The 27,348-nt window shown below is 45.6% G+C and overlaps 1 protein-coding gene across 4 annotated transcripts; it reads left to right on the top strand.

Annotated features, from left to right (window-relative positions):
• The first annotated feature begins 1,997 nt into the window (after positions 1–1,997).
• Positions 1,998–27,348, top strand: LOC131820163 (transport and Golgi organization protein 1 homolog). Of its 4 annotated transcripts, XM_059155748.1 has the most exons (19): positions 1,998–2,245; positions 2,657–2,803; positions 3,705–3,792; positions 6,918–7,049; positions 15,222–15,243; positions 16,016–16,104; positions 16,337–16,411; positions 16,757–16,867; positions 17,363–17,426; positions 17,592–17,730; positions 19,921–20,022; positions 20,671–20,731; positions 20,840–20,875; positions 20,955–21,022; positions 21,144–21,238; positions 22,121–22,185; positions 24,928–25,081; positions 25,647–25,729; positions 27,169–27,348. In XM_059155748.1, the coding sequence occupies exons 3-19, from the start codon at positions 3,727–3,729 to the stop codon at positions 27,187–27,189; spliced, it is 1,383 nt and encodes a 460-aa protein (XP_059011731.1). In that variant the 5' UTR covers positions 1,998–2,245; positions 2,657–2,803; positions 3,705–3,726; the 3' UTR covers positions 27,190–27,348. The 4 variants fall into 4 exon arrangements, with proteins under 4 accessions (XP_059011731.1, XP_059011729.1, XP_059011732.1 ...); XM_059155746.1 differs by lacking the exons at positions 1,998–2,245; positions 3,705–3,792 and adding an exon at positions 2,272–2,522; XM_059155749.1 differs by lacking the exons at positions 1,998–2,245; positions 3,705–3,792 and adding an exon at positions 2,273–2,561.

Here is a 27,348-nt window from a genome sequence, read left to right on the forward strand (position 1 = left end):
TGTTAAGCATCTGCCTTTGGCTCAGGTCATGGTCCCAGGGTCCTGGGATCATGCCCCGTGTTGGATTCCCTGCTCAGTGGGAAGCCTGCTTCTCCCTTTCCCACTGCCCCTGCTTGTGTTCCCTCTCTCACTGTCTCTCTCTGTTAAAAAAAATCTTTAAAAAGAAACACTCAAATCTTACTAGTAACCAGAGGAAAAATAAGATTAACATGGAAGCTTTTTCACTTTTCACGTTGGTAAAGGCTTAAAACCTGATAACATCCAGTGTTACTTGCTCCTTTACTGTCTGAAAGGGTTTTTGTAATTCATGTTATTTCTTCCATAAATGTTTGATAGGATTTGCCAGTAAAACTACTTGGATCTAGGACTTTCTTTCTGGTACGTTTGTTAATAATTATTTCAATTATTAAAATAGATATTGAATCATTCAGATTTTGTTTTATTTTGTGTTGTTATATATTTTTCTTTAAAATGAAAAGATTTAACTTATTTATTTGACACAGAGAGAGAGATCACAAGTAGGATGTCAGGTAGAGGAGGAGGGGGAAGGAGGGAGCACGATCTGGGTTCAGTCCCAGGACCCTGAGATCATGACCTAAGCCAAAACTGCTGAGGCAAACACTTAATCAACTGAGCCACCCAGGCGCCCCTAACATTTTTAAGTGTGTAAGATCTGTAGTGATAACTCTCTTTTAATTTCTGATATTGGCACACAAAAGTTTTATATTAAAGGATGATCATCCAAGTGTTTTGTAAAGAATTAAAAAAATAAAACAAAAGCCTCCAACAATTAAAGATTAGTAAACTAGAAATCTTTATCATCTTGACAGAAGGAACTACTACATGGCCCTTAAAATGATATCAAAACTCTGATGAAATAATACTGCATGCTTATAGGGATAACTAAAGTTTGAAAGTTTCATAATAACAAGTGTTGTGGAAGGTATGGAGCAAATAGAACTTTTTAATTAATTTAATTTTATTTTAAATTCCAGTTAGTTAACATACAGTATACTATCAGTTTCAAGTGTAGGATTTAGTGATTCAGCAAACAGTACAAACTCCAGTGCTCCTCAAGTGCCCTCCTCAATGTCCATCACCTATTTCACCCATGTCCCCACCTCCCTTCTGGAGACCTCCAGTTTGTTCCTGCAGTTAGAAGTCTTTTCCTGGTTTGTCGCCCCACCCTGTCTCTTTCCCTTTTTTCTTTATGTGCATTTGTTTTGTTTCTTAAATTCCACATGAGTGAAATCATATGTTATTTGTCTTTCTCTGACTGACTTATTTTGCTCAGCATAACTATGCAATTGGAGCTTTTATTGAGCTTCCACTGTGGTACGAGTATAAGTTAGGAATTAGAAAACTGTGTGGTAATAACTTAATGAAGCTTAAACTACGTACACCTTATGATTCCGCATCTCTACTCCTAGATATTTATCAGTCATAAAATCCCTACAAGTATTCAGCAACAGACATGTACAATACTGTTTATAGCAACTTTATTCACGTTATCCCAGATTGGAAACAATTCCATTCTCTCCCCAGAAGTAGAGTGGAGAAGTACATTTTAGGTATGTTCATAGAATGGGATTCTACATAATGATGAAGAATGAACTATTGATACAGACAATGACATGTGTAAATCTCGCAGGCATTATTTGGAGAGAAAGAAGTCAGACACAAAGACGTACAGACTGAATGACTCCATTTGTCTCAGTGAGCAGGCAAAATCGATCTATGGTTTTAGAAGTCAGAATAATGGTTGCTGATGGCAAGACCCGTTAGAGGGAAAGTCCAATGAACTACCAGAAAGAGAAAGTAAGAAAACAATCCCACTTACAATTGGATCAAAAAGAATAAAACGCCTAGGAATCTATCAACCAAGGAGGTAAAAGACCTGTATACTGAAAACTACCAGACACTGCTACAAGAAATCAAAGAAGACCCAAACAAATGGAAACATGGTCCATGCTCATGGCTTGGAAGAATTACCATGGCTAAAATGTCCCTACTACCCAAAACAGTCTATGGATTCAATGCAATTCCTATGAAAGTTCTAATGGCGTGTCATGCGTCCTCTTTCCTGGATGAGAGCAGTGCCTTGATGTCAGCGTTCTGCTCTAAACCACGTGAAGCATCCCGTGGTCCTGCAACCACTTTCCAGGACTGGCTGGCGAGTGTGGCAAGATCCTCCCTCTGACCAACGACACCACAGGAGTCCCTGAAAGGCTCACACTTGGATGGGGTAAATGCAGGGTCAGATGGAAACATGCTGATCTAATGGGGACAAGTATGCAGGATTCGCATAAATTTTCAAGATAAATGTTGAGAGTTCCATTAGGCTTCAGGCCAAAGGAAGCTGCTTGAGTCACGCCCCAGAGCTAGGGCAAGGCTAAATATTCACCCTCCTCCCTGAGCAGAGGCAGTGAGGTGAGAAACTCTGGGGAGCGTGCGAGTGTTGTATGTCTCAGCAGGAGTGCACATTCTTCATGTTTGGGGCCCGTGACAGAGCCAGGCCCCAGGTATCTGGCTCCCTGTGACAGTTTTCCTGCAGGCCAGGGGTAGGTGGGACCCTCCAAAACAGGAGACCTGAGGGCCTGGGTCTCTTGACCTGGGCAGCTGCTCAGAAACCAAACAAGAGCCACTGCTCCTGCAGGAACCGCATCGGGCGCACGGAGGTGGAGAACGCCCTGAGCGAACACCTGGCGTGGCAGGATCAGCTGCGAGGAGCAGCCAGGACCTGATTCGAAGGAGGCAAGGAGGACACAGCGGTCCTTGTGTCTGTCCGTGGGCACTGATGCAGGTATGGGGATGCCTTGGAGGGAGGCCCAGGGGACATACATGCGCATTTACACCGTGTGGTCAGCAGAGGGCAGTGGTGCCTCACACGTGTGTGTGTGTGTGTGTGTGTGTGTTTGCGTGTGCGTTTGTGTGCGCGCACGCGCCTGATGGTTTGCCAACAAAATCTGTATCTTATGTACGCTCTGTAGACTGCGGTGAGTTGCTGTGAGAAGGCTGGAACCTCCTACTCTGGTTGTGTATGTGATTGTTGTTGCGGTTCGGTCCTCCTTTGCTTCCTCCATTGTTCAGCCAGTGGCTCTGGGCCGGGAGTGTGGAAAGGAAGGAGAGAGCACCCAGAAGAGGGAAGAGGGACCTGGGTTGGAGGGAGCAAACAGGTGGGATGGCCAAAGTTCCAGAGAGGACCTGTCGTTGGGATGGCCCGTGGTGGGCTATCGGGGGGGGGGGGGGGGGGGGGAGGGGCTTTGTATCAACAAGGTCACCTGTGGCATCCATGCTGAGGTACTAGGGGCAAAGGTAGCTGATTGGTGGAGAGATCAGAAGGTTCTAGGTTGCTAAGGAAACGTTCAAACAGGGGAAGGTTTGGTGGAACTTGGATTCTTCATACCAACTGCTCCTGAGAATTTACTTTACCTGCTAATTTGTCCTGCTGACCTCGTGCTTTACTGACCTGCTGACCTCCTAACCTTTGTGAACCGTGCTCCTTCCCCTCCAATACTTAATCTGACCCTGACACTGTCCTTGACCCCTTCTTCTCCTGACCAACGCTTTCCCCATCCTACCCCCTATTTCCTCCCTATTCCCATCCTTAATTACCACCCTCTCCCCTCCCCACCCCCCCCAACCCTCCCACTCTTCCCTCCCCTGCCCCCCCAATCATCTTCACCTCCTCCCTGGGGCCACAGTGTCCCTTTAAAGGACAAGAACATGATGGTGCAAAGGCTACTCTTCTGGCTCCTCATGTTCCCATATCCCAGTTCCCCAAACCCAAATGTGAGTAAACATGACACTTCAGTGGTGTCTTCCTTCTTCTTCTTATTTTTTAAAATATGATTTCTTTGAGCAAAAGAAGGGGCACAGGTGGTGGGGAATGGCGGGGCGGGGAGGGAAAGAGAGAATCCCAAACCAGTTGTGCATTGAGCCCAGAGCCCAAAGAGGGGCTCAATCTCAGGACCATGAGATTATGACTTGATCCAAACCAAGACTTGGTCACTTAACTGACTGAGCTACTAGTGGTGTCTTCCTTCTGACTGGGTTCCTTCACATGGTGGTTTAATAACAGCTTTTTCATGGTGTTCCTGATGGGAACCTCAGAAGAACGATAGTTCTTCCTGAAGACCGGGCACAACAGGGAAGGTTTTTCAGTCAGCCTTAAGGGGTTGTGGCCACAGCCATTTCCATCAAGTTTTGGGTCCTGTCTGTGCTGCTTGGTCCAAGAAGACCAGCTTTGGTAGGATGGAAACCTGAACACTCCCCAGGTTTATAGTGTCAAGAGGAAGGATTTGTGAAGATATGAAAGCCATTGAGCTCTTTGTTCTAAATAGGGGGCTTGTGTGATATGTACACTCTATCTCATTAAAATTGTTTTTGAAAATGTAAGAACTCTAACTTAATAGGAGCTAGGGGTGTTAGATTGGCCCCTGGAAGCCCAACGATGATCCTGCTTCAAGCCTGGTAAATTCAGGGTCCATCTTCTGTATAGTTGGTTTTCCTATCAGCACATGTTCATATTTGTCATGTTTGACAGCCCTGGGTATCTGAAGCTTTGGTGTTGGGACTAGAGTGTTAAAAAGTGAAAGTCCTTTGTGCTCTGTGCTTCTGGGTTTGTTGACTTTCAGCAGCTTCTGAATCAGCCCTCTCCTTCTGGTCTTGGAGGCTGTCTCCAGGGACCGTGTGTCCCTCCTGGTCCATGGAGACCTGAGTATCCTAGAAGACACTAAGGGACTGCATCCTGTTGGGATATATGTCACAGGAACATCACTAGGAGTGATGTGATCAGGAAGTGAATGAGTTGTTGTTCTTTCTTTGGCCAAGTATGTGCAGAGTGTTGGTTTCCCCAAGATAAGAAGGTTCTAGATATCCTTAGGATTGTCGAAATATAAAGAAATAAGTGGTTCCCAGCATGAATATTTCACTCTATGATGAAAAAGTAAAACCTGTAATCCCAGCAGAGAGAGAGGGAGAGAGAGATAACAGTTAGGGGACACCCCTGGAAATAAGTAGACTTATTTAGATCTGCTTGTACCAGATTATGAAACAGGGGTCCAGAAGTGTCATTGTTCAAGAAGGACCCTTTTATTGAGGCAGACCTATCTCATATGAAGACCTCTAGTCAAAATAGGCTTCATTATGTTTCACTGGAGTCTTCAGAAGAGGGAATTTCTTGTTTGTCTTGATTTCAATGATTCCCCTCTACCTAGGCTGCATCTCATGCATCCGTTCACCTTTCTCATTCTACCCCATCTCTGATCTCTTGCCTAAACGAACTGCTCTTGTGTTTCCCACCTCCACCTGCTCATGGTCGCTGTCGAGAACCTAGTGTTTTTGGCCCCACTGGCTGTCATCTAGTGAAGAGTCAGCTACTCGTATCAGTATCCAGACAGCTGCCAGATGTACTGAGTGCCCACGACTGGGCGTGTTTTACATTCCTGACAAGATAGCCTCTTTCTCTTGTGCATTTGATACCCATGATCAACCATTGTGCTGACAGCTACTGCTCTCTTTCAGACAGTGGCTATTCAAAGGCAGTGTACGTTTCCCGCTAGCACACATTTTCCTGACCTCAGCTGTGTGGGCTGAAGGGGAAAACGTTACATACTTCAGGAGCTCCTTTCTAGAGAAGTGTGTGTACACAAAATTCAAGCTTGGTGTGAGTTAGTATGAATTGCATTGTTAGTGTCTTTTAACCTGTAATACTTCTAAATCTGGTTTTTGTAAAATGATGTGTTCCTTGCCTTCGTGTTCATATCCAGGAATTCTGTATTCTTTTAGAATTCCTGGGCACCTGGGTGGTTCAAGCAGTTAAGTGTCTGCCTTAGGCTTGGGTCATGATCCTAGGGTCCTGGGATTGAGCCCTGGTTGGGCTCCCTGCTCAGCTGGCAGTCTGCTGCTCAGTCTCCCTCTGCCCTTCCCCCTCTGTCTTTCAAAGAAATAAATACATTCTTTAATATTTTCTCTCTTTAAAGAGTTAAATTTTATAGCTTTTATTGCCCGATTTAATTACAATACTAAGAGATAGTAACAGGAATTCCTTCCATCAGCATTTTGGAGATCCTAAACTTCACAGATATCCTTAGAGCACACATGATCACCTGATTATGCAAATCCTTATGTAGTTCAGGAATCGGACATCTTGGACTGTGATTCAGAAGCAATGTGAGCATTGAAAGAAAACATAAATGTTTTCAGAAACTAAGCAATAACTCTAATTATAATTTTTTACTGGAAAATAATTACATAACATATTAACGAGCAGCCTCCCTTTTCTGTCACGAATATCCTAATCTATAAACACCTGTCCATATAACATGCTCCTTTGTACCTCTAGTACGTTATATTCATGCTTTCTCTCATTCTTCCATAAATTTTGGGTGTAGTTTTGGAAATGTACTAAAGGAGTTTATCCGGCTCCTTCATGGATGTACAGTAGAAGTCACTGACTTCTTAGGTATTCTAAGTTTACATTGACTTATCTTGTCTATTTTATGTTGGCTTATACATTCTCAAGTTCTGTTAGCCATAGAAACAAATTTGCAACGTGCTTGTAGGAAATGTAAGATCTCTTAAGATTTGTCTATTAGATTTTGCCTACAGCTTCAGTGTGTTATAATGTATATGTGATCACAAGATCTTTTCAAAGGATTCTGTTTGTTGAAATTGAACATAGGTAAGCAACAAGAAAACCACCACCATGGTAAGATGATAAACACACGTATCACTCCCCAAAGTTTGCCCCAGCTCCTTGGTCATCCCTCTGTGCTCCTTCTCCTCCAGGAGGAGGTAGTTGCGAGGTATGCTTACCTCCTGGAGGCCAGTTGAGGGTTTGTAAAGTGGATTCTTTGTGACAGATACACTGTTAATGTCTTTGAGATTTCTCATTTTCTCAAATGGTATTTCAGCTTGTCCTTTCCTTGCCTGACCATTTCTGTGTTGGCCCTGATGTGATTGAAGTTCTGTGGAAGCTTCTCATTATAACTGCCTGCTTGGGAGCCTGTGCCTTTCTCATTTACCTGTGGAGAACCATCCTCGCTGTAAGTATACTAGTGTACCTTCTGTACTTTCATTCATAAATAAGCAGAAAATTTTATAGTTACTGGATATTTTTATGTCCATTCAGTACTACAGATTTCCCTCTAATATGTCAATTTTGATGATCACCTAGATTGATGTAGTTTTAGATTTCTACTGAAGTGCCTTCTTGATCCATATGTTCTTTTTTTTTAAGGTCAAGCATAATTGACAAACAGTGTAATGTGAGTTTCAGGTGTACAACATGACTCCGCAATTTTGTACATTTCTCAGTGCTCGCCACAAAAGGTGGACTCTTCTTCCCCTTCCCCTCTTTCCCCGTCCCTCCACCCACCTTCCCTCCCACCCTTGTCTTCTCTAGAGTGTGCTGTTGAACCTCCGTTTTTTGGCCGTTCTCCAGCTACCTTGTGTTCTCAATCTCTAGTTTGAGTCATCTGTGGTCTGAGAGCATAATTCCTGTAGTTTTGATCCCTTTGGTGGTTCACATGTGTTGTATGGCCCCGAATATGGCCTCTCTTAGTGACTGTTGCACGTGAGCTTGAGAAGAGTGTCTATACCTCGTCGTTGAATCAAGTATTCCGCCGATGTTAGTGGGTGCAGCGGATGGGTGATGCTCGTCAGTGCACCTGTGTTCTCCTGGAATTTGTGTATCTCTGGGTCTGTCAGTGACTGATAAGAGGGTTTTGAATTCTCCAGCTGAAGGAATGGATTCATCTGTTCCCACCAGCTGTATTTTCAGTTTCTGCTTCATGTGCTCTGATACTCTGTTGTTGATGCATGCACATTAGAAATTGTTGTGTCCTTTTGGAGAAATGGATAATGGAGAAATGGAGACCCCTTCATCATTGAAATAATGCCCATCTTTATTCCTGATGGTTTTCCTTACTTACTCTGAGGTGTGTTTTGAAGGATCCTTTCACTGGCAAAAGGTTTCTAGTTCGATGTTTCTTTAAACCGTGTACACATTTCATCCTTCTTCATGGCATCATTTCTGAAAAGAAGTACGATGTCGTTCTTATCTTTCTTCCTCGGGAGTAGGTCTTACTGCTCCGCTCTCCCCCTTCCCCTCCCCACTCCCAGCCCCTGCTCCAGATTCGCAGAACTGTTTCTTTGTCTTTAATGATCTGTAGCTGAATATTCTATAACAGACATCATTGGTGTTTTTTGTTCATTGTTTGTGTGTGTGTGTGCTTTTGTATTTCTCCTGCTTTTGATGTTTTATTTCCCTGGACCTTGATTTGGAAACTCCATTAATTTCAGAAAATCCTCTGTCATTATTGATTGAAATATCTCTCTGTCCACACTCCTATAGGAATAGGTATTCCTATTATGTGTGTGTGACACATTTTGCAGTGACCTACCAGTCTTGGATTTTCTGTGCTGTCTTTGTAATTTTTGTTTTGTGTTGATTTTTTTATTATTAATAATTTTTAAAAATTTATTTGACAGAGAGAGATCACAAGTAGGCAGAGAGGCATGCAGAGAGAGAGAGAGAGAGGAGGAAGCAGGATCCCCACAGAGGAGGGAGCCCAATGCGGGACTCGGTCCCAAGACCCTGAGATCATGACCTGAGCTAAAGGCAGAGGCTCAACCCACTGAGCCACCCAGGTGCCCTTTCTGTTTCCTTTTTGGAAGTTTCTGCTGGACATTCTTTACTGTCAATGATTCTTTCCTCTGGTTTATTTTGAGCCTCTTTGAAGCCAGCACAAGCACTCTTGATTTCTGTATTGGTGGTGTTGTCTAGAATCACGTTACAGTCTTAGAGTTTCATATCTATGCTTACATGTACCACCTCTTCTTCCTCTTGTGCAATTTTCCCTTAGATCGAGTATCCTACGTGGAAGGGACTTTAAAGACCCAGCCTGCTAACCCATCACTTCTGCCACAAGAAGTGTGATTCTCGTGCTTGCTCTCATGGTTTTTACCTGTAGTATGTCTTGGAGGGTTGTGTTGAAAGCAAGACACTGTGTCCTGGTAAAGGACCAGAGGTAGGTGGGTGGTAGGGTGAGGTTGTTTGCTCCTCTGGCTCAGGGTTAGACTGAGGTATTCACCGGTGAGGCAGGGAGAGATGGCACTGGAGTTGAGTATTTCCCTTCCCTTTGTGGCTTAGTCTCTGGGAAACCCTGAGTTAGACTCTTGTGACATAATTTCACTTGAGGGCTGATCTTTCTAAGAAGGAAGAACTCTTTTGAGTTTCTTTCTACATGGGAATATTCCCCCCTCTCTCTGTCAATGGAGAAAACTTCCCTTCAAAGAGAAAGAAAAATATTATGTATTCGGTGTAGCCATCTACCTTTACACTTCCCCTGCCGATGGGGTTGGTGACAAGGGCCAGGGGAGCTCCGAGGTTCCTAATCAACATGTGAAATCAAAGGAATAACTATGGTTTTCTGATTGCCCTGCCCTGATGCACTCTCCCCACCAACATTACTAGGACTGGTTTGTGATAGCATGGTGATATTCCAATATCCTGGCAAGATGTGGGGGTTGGCCTCAGCCTCTCATCATCCCGTAAAACTGTTGAATGGGGAAATATGTTGATGGTGCAAAATGAGGTCTTGCCTAGATGTTACTGAGCTATAATAAGACCAGTGTCACTCGAGTCTGAATTGCCTGGCTCCCCTTTTTGGACACATCCGCTGTCTTTCTGTGGTGGCTTATGCTTCATCTCTCAACATGGGACATTCTTTTTTCTCATTCGATGGCTTTGACTTCTTTTTGATGACACTCCATTTCTAACAGTCTGGGGAACTTCATAGCACCTGATGTGCTCTAACTGTGTGTGAATTCAGTAAACAGCCAACTCTTTGGAAAGTTTCAGGAACGCTTTCTAGAGAAGGAAAGAGTCATATCTTTGACACAGCTTTTGCTCCCATCCCTGCCTGCCTCCCTGCCTTCTTTTCTCCTTCCTTCCAGGACTTTAAAATAGTCTCAGGTTCTATACTTCACTGCAGATATTGTGTGCAAAAAAAGTTAAGGAAATATGCTAAGTGAAAGAGGTCCAGTAGAGAAAGTCACTTGTCGTATGGTTTCACTAATTTGTGGAACATAAGGAATAGCATGGAGGATATTATGAGAAGGAAGAAGAAAATGAGTTAGGGGGGCAGAATCCGAGGGGGAGATGAACCATGAGAGACTATGGACTCTGGGAAGCAAACTGAGCGATTTAGAGGGGAGGAGTGTGGGGAGAAGGGTGAGTCAGGTGATGGGTGAGCCAGGTGATGGGTAAGGAGGGTACGTGTTGCATGGAGCGCTGGGTGTTATACACACACTGTGAATCCTAGAACACTGCATCAAAAACTGATGAGAGAGACCCAGGATCAGAGCATGGGGACACAGCTAGATCTCGGGATGTCGCAGCACAGGGGACCTTCCTAAAGGAAAGCTAGAGAAGCATTCACAAAGGAAAGGGACCACGTTCACCAGAAAACAGCTGGCCGATTTGGAATCCTTGCTTAGCAGGAACCCATACCCAGCTCCCCAGCCTTCAGAAAGAAATGGCCTGGAAACTGGAGATCCAGCCCACCATACTGCAGGTTTGGTTCATGAACCACAGAGCAAAGCTCAGGAAAGCCAAACATCAATTAACTGGAATAGAAGTCAAGATCAGCTCTTCCAAGGGACCCACAGATGCCCCTCCTGTTTTCCCCCATGGTGCCAACCAAGCTTCCCTGGTTTAAACAGATCACCTTATACCTTGCTTCCAACACAGCATATGCTCCAATCTGAAGTTTCTCCCAGACCATTCTGTTGGCCACAAAATAGTGCATTCTGGGCGCTGCCAATATCCCAACATCTATTCCCTTTGTGCCATTATGGAATCTCAAATTCTTCCCACATGTTTTACTGCCACATCTCTTGGTTCTTCATCTCCACAAAGAACTTAATGAGCGAAGCCAGACTCAAAAGTTCACACATACTGTAATGATTTGCGGCGATTCCCATCTGGGAGATTCGAGAACTATGCAACATGGATGCATCCCAGAAACATGCCCCATGAAAGACAAAAAAGACACACAAGCACCTGTAGAGTAGAATTGAGTGGAAAGAGGCACTCACCAAACTGACAGTGTTGGGTATGTTTTGTGTTGTAATTAGCATGGCAGGAACCTGCACTAAATTCATCCAAGGACACAGAATAGCAATACTCTATTACATATACCACAAAAAGCAACCATGGGGCAGACTGAAGGATCAGCCGTGGTGGTAATCATTTTGTGATCTATAAATGTATCACATCAACGCACTGTACACGTTATACTTGTAGCTCAGTAAGGCTGGAGACAATGTTTAAATTCCATCTCAGTAAATATATACAATGAAAAAAAAAAAACTAACACAAACTGCATGGTACTAACATTAAAAAAAGCTAGGGAAATGGTGAAATAATGAATATGTTGTAAATATCTGCATGATCCCTTGTCAAAATGAATAGGTTGAACATTCATTGAATAGAATGTGAATAGATTTGGGGTTCAAAAGGAAGTTATACACACTTGTGCTCTTTTTTTTTTTTTTTTTTAAATTTTTTATTTTTTATAAACATATATTTTTATCCCCAGGGGTACAGGTCTGTGAATCACCAGGTTTACACACTTCACAGCACTCACCAAATCACATGCCCTCCCCAATGTCCATAATCCCACCCCCTTCTCCCAAACCCCCTCCCCCCGGCAACCCTCCGTTTGTTTTGTGAGATTAAGAGTCACTTATGGTTTGTCTCCCTCCCAATCCCATCTTGTTTCATTTATTCTTCTTCTACCCATTAAGCCTCCATGTTGCATCACCACTTCCTCATATCAGGGAGATCATATGATAGTTGTCTTTCTCTGCTTGACTTATTTCGCTAAGCATGATACGCTCTAGTTCCATCCATGTTGTTGCAAATGGCAAGATTTCATTTCTTTTGATGGCTGCATAGTATTCCATTGTGTATATATACCACATCTTCTTGATCCATTCATCTGTTGATGGACATCTAGGTTCTTTCCATAGTTTGGCTATTGTGGACATTGCTGCTATAAACATTCGGGTGCATGTGCCCCTTTGGATCACTACATTTGTATCTTTAGGGTAAATACCCAATAGTGCAATTGCTGGGTCATAGGGCAGTTCTATTTTCAACATTTTGAGGAACCTCCATGCTGTTTTCCAGAGTGGCTGCACCAGCTTGCATTCCCACCAACAGTGTAGGAGGGTTCCCCTTTCTCCGCATCCTCGCCAGCATCTGTCATTTCCTGACTTGTTGATTTTAGCCATTCTGACTGGTGTGAGGTGATATCTCATTGTGGTTTTGATTTGTATTTCCCTGATGCCGAGTGATATGGAGCACTTTTTCATGTGTCTGTTGGCCATCTGGATGTCTTCTTTGCAGAAATGTCTGTTCATGTCCTCTGCCCATTTCTTGATTGGATTATTTGTTCTTTGGGTGTTGAGTTTGCTAAGTTCTTTATAGATTCTGGACACTAGTCCTTTATCTGATATGTCGTTTGCAAATATCTTCTCCCATTCTGTCAGTTGTCTTTTGATTTTGTTAACTGCTTCCTTTGCTGTGCAAAAGCTTTTGATCTTGATGAAATCCCAGTAGTTCATTTTTTCCCTTGCTTCCCTTGCCTTTTGCGTTGTTCCTAGGAAGATGTTGCTGCGGCAGAGGTCGAAGAGGTTGCTGCCCGTGTTCTCCTCAAGGATTTTGATGGATTCCTTTCGTACATTGAGGTCCTTCATCCATTTTGAGTCTATTTTTGTGTGTGGTGTAAGGAAATGGTCCAATTTCATTTTTCTGCATGTGGCTATCCAATTTTCCCAGCACCATTTATTGAAGAGGCTGTCTTTTTTCCATTGGACATTCTTTCCTGCTTTGTCGAAGATTAGTTGACCATAGAGTTGAGGGTCTATTTCTGGGCTCTCTATTCTGTTCCATTGATCTATGTGTCTGTTTTTGTGCCAGTACCACGCTGTCTTGAGGATGACAGCTTTGTAATAGAGCTTGAAGTCCGGAATTGTGATTCCACCAACGTTGGCTTTCTTTTTCAATATCCCTTTGGCTATTCGAGGTCTTTTCTGGTTCCATATAAATTTTAGCATTATTTGTTCCATTTCTTTGAAAAAGATGGATGGTACTTTGATAGGAATTGCATTAAATGTGTAGATTGCTTTAGGTAGCATAGACATTTTCACAATATTTATTCTTCCAATCCAGGAGCATGGAACATTTTTCCATTTCTTTGTGTCTTCCTCAATTTCTTTCATGAGTACTTTATAGTTTTCTGAGTATAGATTCTGTGTCTCTTTGGTTAGGTTTATTCCTAGGTATCTTATGGTTTTGGATGCAATTGTAAATGGGATTGACTCCTTAATATCTCTTTCTTCTGTCTTGCTGTTGGTGTAGAGAAATGCAACTGATTTCTGTGCATTGATTTTATATCCTGACACTTTACTGAATTCCTGTATAAGTTCTAGCAGTTTTGGAGTGGAGTCTTTTGGGTTTTCCACATATAGTATCATATCATCTGCGAAGAGTGATAATTTGACTTCTTCTTTGCCGATTTGGATGCCTTTAATTTCCTTTTGTTGTCTGATTGCTGAGGCTAGGACCTCTAGTACGATGTTGAATAGCAGTGGTGATAATGGACATCCCTGCCGTGTTCCTGACCTTAGCAGAAAAGCTTTCAGTTTTTCTCCATTGAGAATGATATTTGCGGTGGGTTTTTCATAGATGGCTTTGATGATATTGAGGTATGTGCCCTCTATCCCTACACTTTGAAGAGTTTTGATCAGGAAGGGATGTTGTACTTTGTCAAATGCTTTTTCAGCATCTATTGAGAGTATCATATGGTTCTTGTTCTTTCTTTTATTGATGTGTTGTATCACATTGACTGATTTGCGGATGTTGAACCAACCTTGCAGCCCTGGAATAAATCCCACTTGGTCGTGGTGAATAATCTTTTTAATGTACTGTTGAATCCTATTGGCTAGTATTTTGTTGAGTATTTTCGCATCTGTGTTCATCAAGGATATCGGTCTATAGCTCTCTTTTTTGGTGAGATCCTTGTCTGGTTTTGGGATCAAGGTGATGCTGGCCTCATAAAATGAGTTTGGAAGTTTTCCTTCCATTTCTATTTTTTGGAACAGTTTCAGGAGAATAGGAATTAGTTCTTCTTTAAATGTTTGGTAGAATTCCCCCGGGAAGCCGTCTGGCCCTGGGCTTTTGTTTGTTTGGAGATTTTTAATGACTGTTTCAATCTCCTTACTGGTTATGGGTCTGTTCAGGCTTTCTATTTCTTCGTGGTTCAGTTGTGGTAGTTTATATGTTTCTAGGAATGCATCCATTTCTTCCAGATTGTCAAATTTATTGCCGTAGAGTTGCTCATAGTATGTTCTTATAATAGTTTGTATTTCTTTGGTGTTAGTTGTTATCTCTCCTCTTTCATTCATGATTTTATTTATTTGGGTCCTTTCTCTTTTCTTTTTGATAAGTCGGGCCAGGGGTTTATCAATTTTATTAATTCTTTCAAAGAACCAGCTCCTAGTTTCGTTGATTTGTTCTATTGTTTTTTTGGTTTCTATTTCATTGATTTCTGCTCTGATCTTTATGATTTCTCTTCTCCTGCTGGGCTTAGGGTTTCTTTCTTGTTCTTTCTCCAGCTCCTTTAGGTGTAGGGTTAGGTTGTGTACCTGAGACCTTTCTTGTTTCTTGAGAAAGGCTTGTACCGCTATATATTTTCCTCTCAGGACTGCCTTTGTTGTGTCCCACAGATTTTGAACCGTTGTATTTTCATTATCATTTGTTTCCATGATTTTTTTCAATTCTTCTTTAATTTCCCGGTTGACCCATTCATTCTTTAGAAGGATACTGTTTAGTCTCCATGTATTTGGGTTCTTTCCAAACTTCCTTTTGTGGTTGAGTTCTAGCTTTAGAGCATTGTGGTCTGAAAATATGCAGGGAATGATCCCAATCCACACTTGTGCTCTTTATCAGAAATGGATTGTGAACTATGATGACCTAATCAGGAAATTCCATTTTGTCTTCTTTTATAATCCTGCGAATTCCTTCTGCTAAGCAAAGAGATTATTTTAATATCTTTGGATTACAAATTTGGTATTTAGCTGAACTATAGATTTTTACATGTAATATGTTCTGAAATCCAGCCCAATTGTGTTTCTTCCTCTCTTAGGTAAAGCCTCGACAATATGAAGGTAAGATTTTCAGCTTCGGCTTTCTTCGCCAAAAATTCTCGGTACCGGTGTGTGATGTGCGTATAATCTGACGAGGGATAAATATGGTGACTTCTGATGTGTCACTGACTTGTTAAGTCTTGCAAATGGTTCTCTTCCCCATGGGGAGTCTAAGTGACAATGTGGAGGGAGTTGCCCTGTCTGAGTCCAGGAGGAGGAACACCTCATGGGACTAGGGAGAATACAAGGTGTCATTTTGCAGAGAGATGTTTAGGAGGCAAGTGATGATCACAGCCTGAGGTCTGGAGGGAGTACTTTGCCATGAGCTGGCTCTTGGTGAAATGTCAAGAGGAGAAAGCTCTCTGAGTCTAGCAAACAGGCTACACTCAGAGAAGAAGGCAGATATTGCCACGCAGAGCACGTGTCATGGGAGAGGATCAAAGCATGGTTTTGAGTCTGAAGTGGAGGGAGCCTTTCCTGCCAAGGGAAAATGAATTGAATCGAATGTGTGCCAGAGGGGATAATGGATAGTGTCTGGGGCTCATGGAGTGTGGTGATTCTGTGGTGCTGGCTGTTGACGGCCTGGGTGGCCGTCAGGCGCTTTGGAAACCGTCGAATGCCGTTGTTCATCGCTGTGAGTTCTTGCTTTCTTCAGGCACAGTGGGAATGCTAACAAGTTAGTGACACCCACGTGTCAGAGAATGTGTCCCTGGTAGGATTATTCAATCCCACTGGGATTATTCAATGTCGCTGGTTTTGCTAATTATCTTAAAATTCTTTTTTCTCCTTTCAGTTACTTTAGACCAAATAAAGAGGAATATTGTTGAGCTGAAAAAGGAAAACAAATATCTTGACACAAACATAGCCAGTTGGGAGGAGAAGGTATGTGTGCCCTTTCAAATATTTTTTGTGATTTCATTTTGGTTCCTTCCTCCTCGGCTAGTTCATTCTATTGATCTATTTCATGGGATCCAGAGTGGTCCTTGAGTAAGAGAAGCTTCACAAATGTAGAGCACTGCCTCTCTCTTTGAGAAAGGAGTTACACATTGTTAGAAAAGATTCTCTAACATGATGCTATTTTGGGATTCTGATTCCTTTTTCCTGTGCTTTACAGATCAGGGAAGCAAAGCAAGAATCTCACAGGAAGAGAGCACATAAGGTTTCCCTTGCGGAAATAAATGAATGCAAAGTAAGAATCCTTTCTTTGCCCGCATTGTGTTCTAACAATGGAAATAAAAATAATGAATTACTCTTATTATTAGTATTTCTAAGATTGATTGATTTGAGAGAAGGAAAGAGTGAGGGGAGGGAGCCTGAAGGAGAGAGAGAGAGAATCCCAAGCAGACACCATGTTGAGTGTGTAGCCTGAAGCAGGGATCAATCCCATGACCCTGAGATCAGGACTTGAGGCCAATGAAAGCAGGAGTCAGACACTCCACAGACTGGACCATCCAGGTGCCACCCAAGTGTCCCACGGAATGAGTCCTTGTTCCTCATTCAATACATATATATATTTCCATATATTTTCTTGAAGGAGAACATCAAACACTTGGAAATCATCAATAAAAATTTGAAGGACACCCTTCATCTTAAACAGGCTCTCTCAGAGATTGTGAGAGCCAGAGATATCCAGACCATGGATGTGGTAAGAGGTCGATGTTCGTTGTCCTAGAATGCTGCTCGGGAGGGTTTTGACTCAGTGGGGGAGGTGAGTGCAGTGTACCCGTGAGCTGTTTACGGAGTAGAGAGTGGTCGTCTGGGCACTGCAGCTTCTACTGAACAGCGAGCTGCGATTTCATTTGGGACCACCACGATGAGGTTTGCCACTTCAAGATCTAGGAAATATGGTTTATTTCACAGTTGGGTAATCTTCACATCATTCAGTGCTGCCCTCCACGTTATGTAGAATATCCCACAAAATATGTGAGCGATGAAGGGCGATAGCAAGTCAATTATAGAGTAGAAGATTTTTTTTTAAATATCTGTTCCACTGAGAAAGCCATTTGTGCGTTTTTTGAAATGAACCAGTTGTCTTACTTTCTCCTTATTCTATTTATGCCTCAGGGACTTTCTTTGTTGCCCTCTGTGATGCTGTCCTGCTAGGTGCCCTCATAGGTCTTTTCTTAAATCTGTCTTAAAGGTCCAAGATGAATTGGATGATGAAGTGCCGAGAGTCTTGAGATGCGAAAACCAAAAACTGAAAGGTATGTTGTTTGGGGGGAAGAAATCTCCATAGGGTGGCGATGAGTTTGCATCGGGCAGGGAAAGAATCCCTTCCTGCCTTCGCGGTCTTGCCCTTGTCCTTCCTCATCAAAACCAAGTTCTCAGGTCATGGCACAAACACACAAAAGGAAACTCATCCTTTACAGAGAAGGAAAAGTTCCTGGAAGACCACTATAGTGCCCCGAGTTTTCGGAAAATAGCTAAAGAAGCAGAATTCAGCCTACTAATGAAGAAAGTGGATATGATGGTGGAGTTCACGGAACAACAAAAACGGACTGCAGAGGAGTAAGCTCTTGCTGTGTTGTCCTAAATACGGTTGTATAAATTTATGTGGCGTCAAGTCTAGATAACTGTATTTGGAACTTCTGGAATTGGATCGTAGAGTACGTTTGCCAAAGGCATTTTGTAGAACTGTGCCTGCCCTTTCTATTTTGATATGTGTAACCTGCATGTTCCTTTCTGTTCTACGGACGTGCGGGGGCAGGTAGCAGCATTAATCCCTTGGATTCTGGATCCCCTCTGGGTCAGTCTGCACTGTGCTTTCAGGTTCGCTCTCCTCACGTGCTCTTACCACTCCTGCATTAGGTCCAGTTCTTGCTCAGCATGAGACTTGGCTCCAGAATGTGGAGAGAACAATGGAATTCTCTTCCTGCAGAAACCAGGAAAGTTTCTTTGTGGAAAATGGGCTGGGGCTCCAGCAATCCTGGGTCCCTTCATCTGGTGCACAACTGAGATCATTCGGTGCAGCCCAGTCGCTAAGAAGGTCAGGGTATTTCCTGTCCACGTGATTTTCTTTTTCTTTTCTTTTTAGAAAAGACTGTACATTGACCTATTTGACAGAGAGAGACACAGTGAGAGAGAGAACACAAGCAGGGGGAGTGGGAGAAGGAGAAGCAGGCTTCCCGCCGAACAGGGAGTCCAATGTGGGGCTCGATCCCAGGGCTCTGGGATCATGACCTGAATCAAATACTTCTAAGTAGATACTTAAAGACCAGGCCACCCTTGTGCCCCTCCACATGATTTTCTAGGTGGAACTCTCCCAGATCCCATCCAAATCCTGCAGTCTTACTAAGTCTCATCTTTGCTGGCTGAACCGGAACTTTGCTTGTTGCATTCCAACCTGTCCCCAAAAGGTTGCTTGTTCATTTACTTTGTATTCACTCGCCTGTTCCAGAATTCACGGATGTGTCTTGGGGAGATTGGCTCCCACTGCCAGGCTGCCTTTCTCCTAGGCTTCCTCCTTCTCCATCTGGTTCTCATGTTTCCTCATGTGCTCTAGAAATTTCACAAGTTTGCTCTCTTGTCCAGTGTTTCCTTTTGTTTCTCAGGAGGAGATCAGGATGGTGGAGGCCCTCATTCCTGTTGAAAAGCAAAACTGTTCCCTGTCTTCCCTGGAAACTCAGCTTTGTGTTATTTCTTCCCTCTCCAGGGGTAGGGGCCGCTCTCTCTCACAGGCACCTGGGTTCTGTTCATTGGTAAGTTCTTCTTGGGGTGGGTCTAGTGTCCTCACCACCTTTCTCTCTTCAACACCATATCCCTGGGCCACACATTGACTGCCGCTCCAGAAGCCATTTGCTGAAGGATAGTTGAGAGGCCAGAAGCAGATGCTCATGTCCTCCTCTTTCTAGAGGTTTTGTCTCAGTTTCTAAAGTCTTTCTGCACGTGATTCTTGACATGTGTCCTGTTGAAACCTTTGAATCAACACCATGAACAAGAGTCTGAGGCAGCCCAGCAAACCAACCTTGCTAACATCACCGTTTGCTGCCTTCACCATCCATGAACTTGGTCTTGTATTCGAGAAGGTTGACTCAATGGAGTTGACAGTTTTCCATCTGAAGTCTGTTCCCTGGACAAAACACCCTGAGTATGTGACAGTTCACATGGATTATCTGAGGACCTATTTTTGGCAGTACGGTTGGCCTTTTCCTACACCAGGATCTTTCTAGAGGGGGCAGGGCTTGTACTTCTCAAGCCTAGAGATGTGTGGGAGTGAGTTTCCATGCCAGTGAATCCTCATTCTGGAAGGTTCCTTTGGGCTGACTGTGTTGCCCAACCTTGGTCTGAGGATCAGGGCTCCCCATGGAGGTGTGAGACTAATGATGGGCCACTGCTTCATCCTAATGGGTGTGGCTGGTCAGGCTTGGCTTTTCACTTTGAATTGAAATGAGCCTTCACCGACTCAACCCAAAGACCAACTCTGAGAGGGCACAGAGTGCAATGTTATTTGGTGACATGGTGAATGAATTGAAGTAGGGAAGTATAAAGACAGTCCCGATTGGAGGGAACTTGGCAGCAGCCAGAGTTTGATTGTCGCTGAACCCTAAATGGGGCCTTCATTCCTCTCCCTGTTGTGTTGTCAGTCTGTGCTTTTAGCGGGGACATTCCAACCTAGGCCACCAAGTGTGCTTGGGAGGATAAATGGTAGCAATTCAGGACCTTGTCTCCTGGACAATGTACATACCTTTCCCATCTTAGGAAGTTAGAAGAGACCATTCATGATCTGAATGAAACCAGGAATGAGCTGTCATCTGCCAAACATAATCTGAAGGCGACTAAAGAAGAAATGGAGAAGTATCGGTAAGTCCAGACACTACCTACTACTGGCTCCTGAAATCCCTGTTCCCTTTGGATTCCTCATCTTGGTACATTATTAGGACTCAGGTAATATACACAAAAATTCAGAGGATATATCCAGAGAGAATTAACAGCCACAGAAAGATAAGGAACAAAACAATTACATTACTAAACATGTCCTGATCCCCAGCGCTGGCGTGACTCTGTGGAAACTGACTCCACACCAGTGTCCTTGGTGTCACTTGTCCTAATCTTGAGGAGAGCAGTTTGTCCTAGGATGAATCTTACCTATAAACGTTGTAGTGCCATCTGATGGTGGTGGTCTTTGCAACCCTGGGAACCATGGCGAGGATAGAAGTTCAAGGAGAATAGAGCTTCATGACCAAAGACACTTGTCATGTGATAACTGAGGGAAGGATTGAAAATGGGTAAGGAAATTATTCAATCCTGAACCTGCAGGTGAAGGAAAACGATTAAGGAAGGCTGTAACAATAGCTTTGATCCTACTGTCCAGTTATAATGAGGTGAAAGTGGTTCTTGTGTCGGGATCTGATGCATGAGGGGACTGATAGAGGAGGTTGGTCACTTGGGCAATGATGGAAAATCACACCCCATGTTGGGTTGTGTCTGATGAAAACACTTGTCCCTCAGACAACAAGTGGAAGACATGCAACATCAGCTTTCAGAGGCGGAGTTCACCTTCCAAAGCCAGGTAACCTGAGTTGTGCCCAACACACTGACCCCTTGACGCCCCCTGCAGGTGACGGTAGTGGCCCTTAGAGCCCTGAACATGGGCTTTTGGTGTGTTGGCTTTTTTCAGATGGCAGTGCAGGAGAGGAATGCTGAGGCTAACTGGGTAAGTGTTTTCCTTTTCCTCGTCTTCTCTTGGGGCACAGTCTGGCACAACCGGTGATGGGTGTGTTTTTCTCCCACAGATGAGGGCTCAGGATTGGGAGAGGAGGAGAGTGCAGCAGAGCAGGGAGAACGCCTACCTGAAACACAGGTGTGAGAGTTTGACGTGTGTTTTTACGGTTTGGAGGGGTGACGGCTCTGCTGTTTAGCGCCTAGGAGAGGACGTGGTGTTTTAATTCTTAAGAAATGTCCGTTCTTTTTCTGTGTTCAAGACTGCGCATGATGGAAAGGGAGATGCTGCCTGTGGGACCCACGCAGTGCAGACTGATGCCGGGAAGGCCTGAGTTCCAGAAGCCTCTGTGGCAAGGTAGGAAGCACGATGTGAAATGCAGCAGCCTGATTTCTGCCGTGAAACCACACGGTGCCTTTCCCATTCCTGGACACTTGCCCCTGTGACAGGTGGAGCTCACGCCCCTCCACACCTTCCCCCCCGGCCACCCCCTTCTGAAGAGCTGCGCCTGAGAAGGTGGGAGCCGAGCTCCCTTCCCACCTGGACTCAGGAGTCAAGCCTTGGGGGAAAAAAGACTATTTGTGAAAAAGGACATTTATTTGCTTGTTATGGAGGTTCCTATATTTTTGTTTTATTGGTAATCTATAGGACCATATTCATCAATGAAATGTATTTTATTCCTCTCATGCTGTCGGTGTCATGCCATAGCTTTATTGCTCCATCTGCCTATGCTTTCATTGTTTGTGACTCTACAAACTTCAGAGTCTGTTTCTTCTCTGAAATGCTTACTTGTTGGTCAGTCACGCGTGCTAGGTCTCATCCGCAGGCTGGACAAACGAACCATCCCTTGTGTCCGGGGAAGAGAACGTGGGCCGTTCACGGTGGGGGTTTGTGGATGTCACCCACCCAAGGCTCTTCTCACTTAGATGTTTAATCTATGAAGAAAAAGTGACTTGCCTGATGTGTGTTGAGCACCCCAATTTTAGTGTTGATTTCCAGACAGTTGTACCCCGACCTGTCCACACGGGATGCATTACTTATGGAAACACTGGAACCGGGGTCCTGGAGTGTCTCCCGCAAGAGTCAGGGGACTGGTGTCTCTCCTAGCAAAGGAGTCACTTGAGTCACGTGGGAAACCCTCTGATAAGGGACACGTGTGTGGGAAAGAGTGCAAGATGGGAGAGGAAGGCATGGAGGGCGTGCAAACCACAATAAACCTCTGTCCTTTGTCTGATCCAGCACCTAGACCGGTTCCCAGGATGAACAGCCACACCGGCCCTCAAAAGGGCCCAGAGATGCCTACGGTAAGTGGTGTGGGCGTTTTGAGTTGTGTCCGTTTCTGAAATGTTTTGCAGTGTGGACAGCACCCTGTCCTGGCCTTTTGGTGTTGCGTGTGATCTGCGATCATCCCTTTCAGAGTGCACGCCGCTCACCCAGGAGCCTCCGGGTGCTGCGGTAGAGATCCTCAACTTCCCCCTTCCTTCCAAAGCGCAGATGCTTAGAGACATGTGGTGGTAGGATGCTCACCTCGTGTGTGTGTGTGTGTGTGTGTGTGTGTGTGTGTGCGCGCGCGCGCACACGCACGGATGTGTGTAAATAATTCGAGGAGGAAGACGTCTCACTCCATAGTGAAGTCAGCTAGTCCGGCTGGGTTTGTGGTTTACTTTCCTGCGGGAGCAGGAGCATTTTTAGTTTTCGGGTCAGGAGACTAACCCGGGAGGAGGTTTGCAGAGGTCCTAACAGAGGGAAAAATGGGAAAAGCCAGGACTGCCTCCCACTTGTGCTACATGCTTTGGGCAGCTTGAGTGTTGCTGGAGAAGGTGAGTTGTGAGACCTCCTCTGCTTTCCAATTGTGCGGACAAAGACGTGAGCTGGAATCCCTCCAGTTGGCGCCTGGGTGAGATGATGGGGCACGCTGCCAGGGGCAGGTGTGTCTCAGAAACGCCCCCTCTAGCAGCAGCCCTGAAGAGGGAATCCCGGTGACTCCCCTCAGGGCCCACCCCTCACAGGTGTTTCAGTTGTGCTCCCGTGAGCGGGTTCAGATGGGGTCTGGTGGCTGTGCCAGCTCATAGTGTCTCTCCCGACCCATCCTGGGAGCGTCACATGTGCTCTCCAGACACACTGGTTTGCATTTGGGGTTGGTGAATCGGCCCCTCAGTGCTTCTCAGCACCAAGGACTATGCATTTGCTCTGCGCCTGAGCTAAGGAGTGTCCAAAAGTCAAGGACGCGGGTCCACAGAGCTGGTCTCGCTCACTCGTAGGGGTCGTGCTTCTCTCAGAAATCACTCTTCCAGGTCCGCTGTAGGACTCCAGACACTCCTATCTCCTGGTGGTGTCTGTTGCCATGGACAGTCCTTGTGGAGAGTAGAAGACCCCTTTGTCAGGGAGGGAAGCAGAGCCGCTCAGTCGGGGGCTGGTGGGCCGCCGGTTGACCCACGAGCGGCTGCACTTCCACGCGTGGACACCGGGCTTCCCATAGCCTCTCATTGTGTTTGTTCTCAATGTACAGAAGGAGATGCTGTGCTTGCCATGATGGGGCAGTGTGATCCTGGACGTAGATCCCGGCCTGTCCGGAATGGAGTTTTTTCCTTAGTGGATTATCCTTGGCGGTAGACTCCTTGTCTGTGTCGAGGTGCAGACGTATATTAATATGTGGTGACAGCAGTTGTCCCCACCGCCTCTGTTCACCCTAGGCTGTAGGTGAGACGCAGGGGGCGGGTAGCCGTTCTGGCATGGGTGCTACCGTCTTGCAACTTGGTGTTGCGGATGATGCGTGTGCATGTGTGTGCACCCCTGCCTGCCCACAGTGCACCCCTGGGAAGTAACTGGGGGAGGAGGGCCGCTCCCTCCCCAGTGAAGTCCTTTGGCCGGCCCGTCTCCCTTTAGGTTACGTTTAGATGCAACTGGTGTTGTGCTCATGCTGGTGTTGGATGGGTCCGGGAATCCTCACAAATGGAGCCTGGGGAAAATCTCTCTGAATTTTATACTATCTCCTTTGCTGTGTAGAATGTTCTCAGGTCAAGTTTCACGAGTTATCCCTGTTTTACCTCTCTGGAAAACATGCTGTGCAGAACCACCTACTCACACTCTTTCTACAAGTATTTTGAAGTATCCGAGCTCTCAGGCGCACTGTCGGAGTCGCAACCCACGCACCCGTTCTACTGGGGGACGTCAGTGATGACCTGCACTGACCACTGCCTCCCCGCCCTTGAACAGGGCTTCCAGGAGCAGGTCCTTTGGTCCTAACTTTCCTAAGAGCTGGTTTCTGTTCTCATCATACGTGTGGAGTTTTCCGTCGGGAAGCATACACATTTCTGTGAATTCTCTTATTTGGCCCTCCCATCTTCATTTCCCGTTGGACAAAATGACTCTGGAACTCAGTGGGTTGAAATTTCCAAATGAAATTTAAGACAAACACAGCTGCTGAGTGTAAAGAAGGGTTATTGGTATCATGTTCCTCGGAAGATGCTTTTCCAGGGCCTCTGTCAGACCACAAGCCCCTAATTCCTCAAGGGTCTTTGTCCATGGCCAGAAGCTGTAGAGAGTAGAGAACCCTTTGTCAGGAGGCGAGGCAGCGTGGGGAGAGTTGGGGACTCTCAAGCGCACGATTCCCCTTGAAAGGCTCAGGAACTTTGTGGAGAAAGGGCAATCAGTTTCATCCCATTACCTCTTCTGACCTAACCAGAATCTTCTCTGGGAACCGAGGAGGAAAGACGAAGTGTTGTCCTGGATGCCGATGCCCCCGTGTCTGGAATGTGCTGCTTGACTAGTTTTCAGTGACCCTTTTTCATCTTTAAGACACGACTACTTGCTGGTGTACTTGGGCAGACATGGGCAGTGATGTTTGGTGACAGCCTATTCCTGTGACAGCCACTGCCCTCTCCCCCGTCTTTATACTGGCACCAGCTGGGAGGGGCTTGTCAGTTTTGCAGCAGATGCAGCTCTCCGGAAGAAGCCGGGTGCTGAGAGCTCTTTACCTTGGTTTCTTCCCTTAGTGTTGCAACTTTTGTCTGTTTTACTAAGACATTTTCTTGTCTGTTCTGCAGGTCGGTACAGGTGTGGGAGTGCTTCCTCATAGCCCAGGGCCCCTCCGTATGCCCTACCACGTGGGGCGGAATATACCAGGCTTTCCTCCTCCTCCTCCACCTCCACACTGGGGGACCTGGGGGCCTCAGCCCCACCTCGTTCCTCCACCACACGGTGAGATGATCTGAATTGATGTGAGTCATAAAGCACATTCACAGTTTAGCCACTTCTGTCAGTGGAGAGGATGGAGAGGTGGTACCACAAGGCTTTGCAAAGCAAAGATAAGCCCGAGTGAGGACATGGTCACATTCCTCCACTTTGTGTGGACGTCCATCTCATGGACTGCCTGGTCCACCGCCCAGAACTGGGCAGCAGGTGTCTGCCATGGAGAAGAAAGGTGACATTTCGCAGAGGACAGACACAGATGCGTTGCCCAGGGGCACTGCGCAGACACGAGGTTTTGGGCTGGGCTGCATGAAGCACAACCTTCCCATCACCCTCATTTGTGGAGGCCCCAGTTGTCCAGCGTAATAGATTAGTTCTGGAAACATCTGTTCCCAGGCAGAGTGGTCATACGTGTGAGGGTGAGGGACTGTTCCCTCCTTCATCCACAGGGGTCAGGGGAGTCCCATGAGAAACAGGAAGAGGGACAGCATGGAATAGGCTGGCGCAGGGGGAGAGGGTTGGCTTGAATCCTGCGTGGCCCTCGCCCTTCTGAATCCACCTCCGTCCCTTCTAGGGCTTCCTTTCCACTCAGAAGCCTGTGGAGCTCCACGGGACAATAGCAGCGCTGTGCCCAAGAAGGTCCCAGAGGAGAACCAAGTAAGTACAGGGGTGTTTTCAGTTGTACCCATTTCTGGAGACCTGTTCCTCTCTGGGCCTCACAGTGTCCTGACCTGTGTGTGTTGGGAATATCCTGGGGTCTGTGGGTGGTGTCCTTTCCTGTTCAAAGTGGCAAGTCTTCATGCGGAGAGTACAGGCGTCTCTGTTTCCAGATCATCACCTTGCAGTTGTGTCGGTGGGGGAAAGGCAGAGTTTGTGCTCAGGGCTTGACATTCAAGGGGAAATCGGGCTGGGGGCGCTTTTAAATTCCTCAGCACACACATGCGTGTGCCTGGCTCTTTGCACACACTGAGCAGTGGGCAGGTGCCATTGTTGGGAAGAAGTGTCTCTGTTGTACAATGGAAGACGTCTGTCTCTTACCATCGTGCGTGTCCAGCATCCGCCTTTGTTGTTCTGGGAGCGATGAAACACCTCTCGCTTCATCTGTGGCATATAGTGTTTGAGAAAAAGGGAAGACGGGAGCGAGACCTGGCGAAGGTTGGCGGCCCTCGACTCGTCAGCCAGAGTCAGACTGTTCGTGGGGGAGTCAGGGCTGACCAGGAGCCACCCTAGCTGGAGCCCTGTCACCAGGCCTCTGTATCTATGTCACCACCCTGCTTGCAGCTGTGCACCTCCCCTGGGACTTCAGTCCCAGTGTCCTGCAGATTTGCCCGTGTTCCAGATTTCTCAGCCCAAAATCCAACTCTCAGTGTGGTCTTCTCAGGACCTCAGCTTTTTTTTTTTTTTTTAATCTGTGAAAGGGGGAGCATCATGGATTCTGAGGTCACTAGAGCAATAGGAGTTAAGTCCATAAAGAACCTGCAGGGGCCCCTGGGCAGCTCAGTCAGTGAAGCAGCAGAATCTTGAATCCTGCTCAGGGCATGATCTCGAGGTTCTGAGATTGAGCCCCCAGCCGGCCGGGTGCTGAGTGTGGAGCCTCTCTGGGATCCTCTGTCTCCCTCACCATCTCCCCTTTCCCTCTTGGCTCACATGTCGCCCTTTCTCCCTCTAATCCTTTCCCTAGAGCAAGTAATATGCATAATACATGGGCTCTGACCATTCACTGTTCTGTTTAAATGAAAATCACTCCATGCAGAAGAGCATCAAAAGATGTTCACTTAAGTCCACAAAATGCACTGAGTGTATCACCTCAGCCCAGGTAGTGGCCATTCTCATTTCAAAGACAAGGCAAAGGGCCCCCTTTTCTATTAAATGTCAGGTCACAGCCACAATGAAGTAAACGGTAGTTAGGAGAACGGGTACAATCAGAGCTTTATATGTGAGATGCGAAGACAATTATTGTCTATTACAAATAGACTCACAGAGGCGGCCACACATGCAAGTGTTCATCCAAGGCCTCAGATACACTATGGGAGGCAAAGAGCATTTGGGAAAATCTAAGGTCCTAGTGTACTAACCCAAATCCTTTTGCCTTACAGGCTAATCATTTTGTAAATTGAAGACTTCCTTGACCTCCAACAACCAGGCTCCAATGATTTTTTATTTAGTAAAAATATGAATGCTTTCTTCCTGGTGGTCTGAGTGCTTTCCCTGCCCATCCTCTCCCCTGTGCTTCGTCTCTCCTGGTATCGCCCCCAATAAACCGTTCACGGTCCTGT

The sequence above is a fragment of the Mustela lutreola genome, chromosome 17 (assembly GCF_030435805.1).
Source record: "Mustela lutreola isolate mMusLut2 chromosome 17, mMusLut2.pri, whole genome shotgun sequence".
Classification (NCBI taxonomy): Eukaryota; Metazoa; Chordata; class Mammalia; order Carnivora; family Mustelidae; genus Mustela; species Mustela lutreola.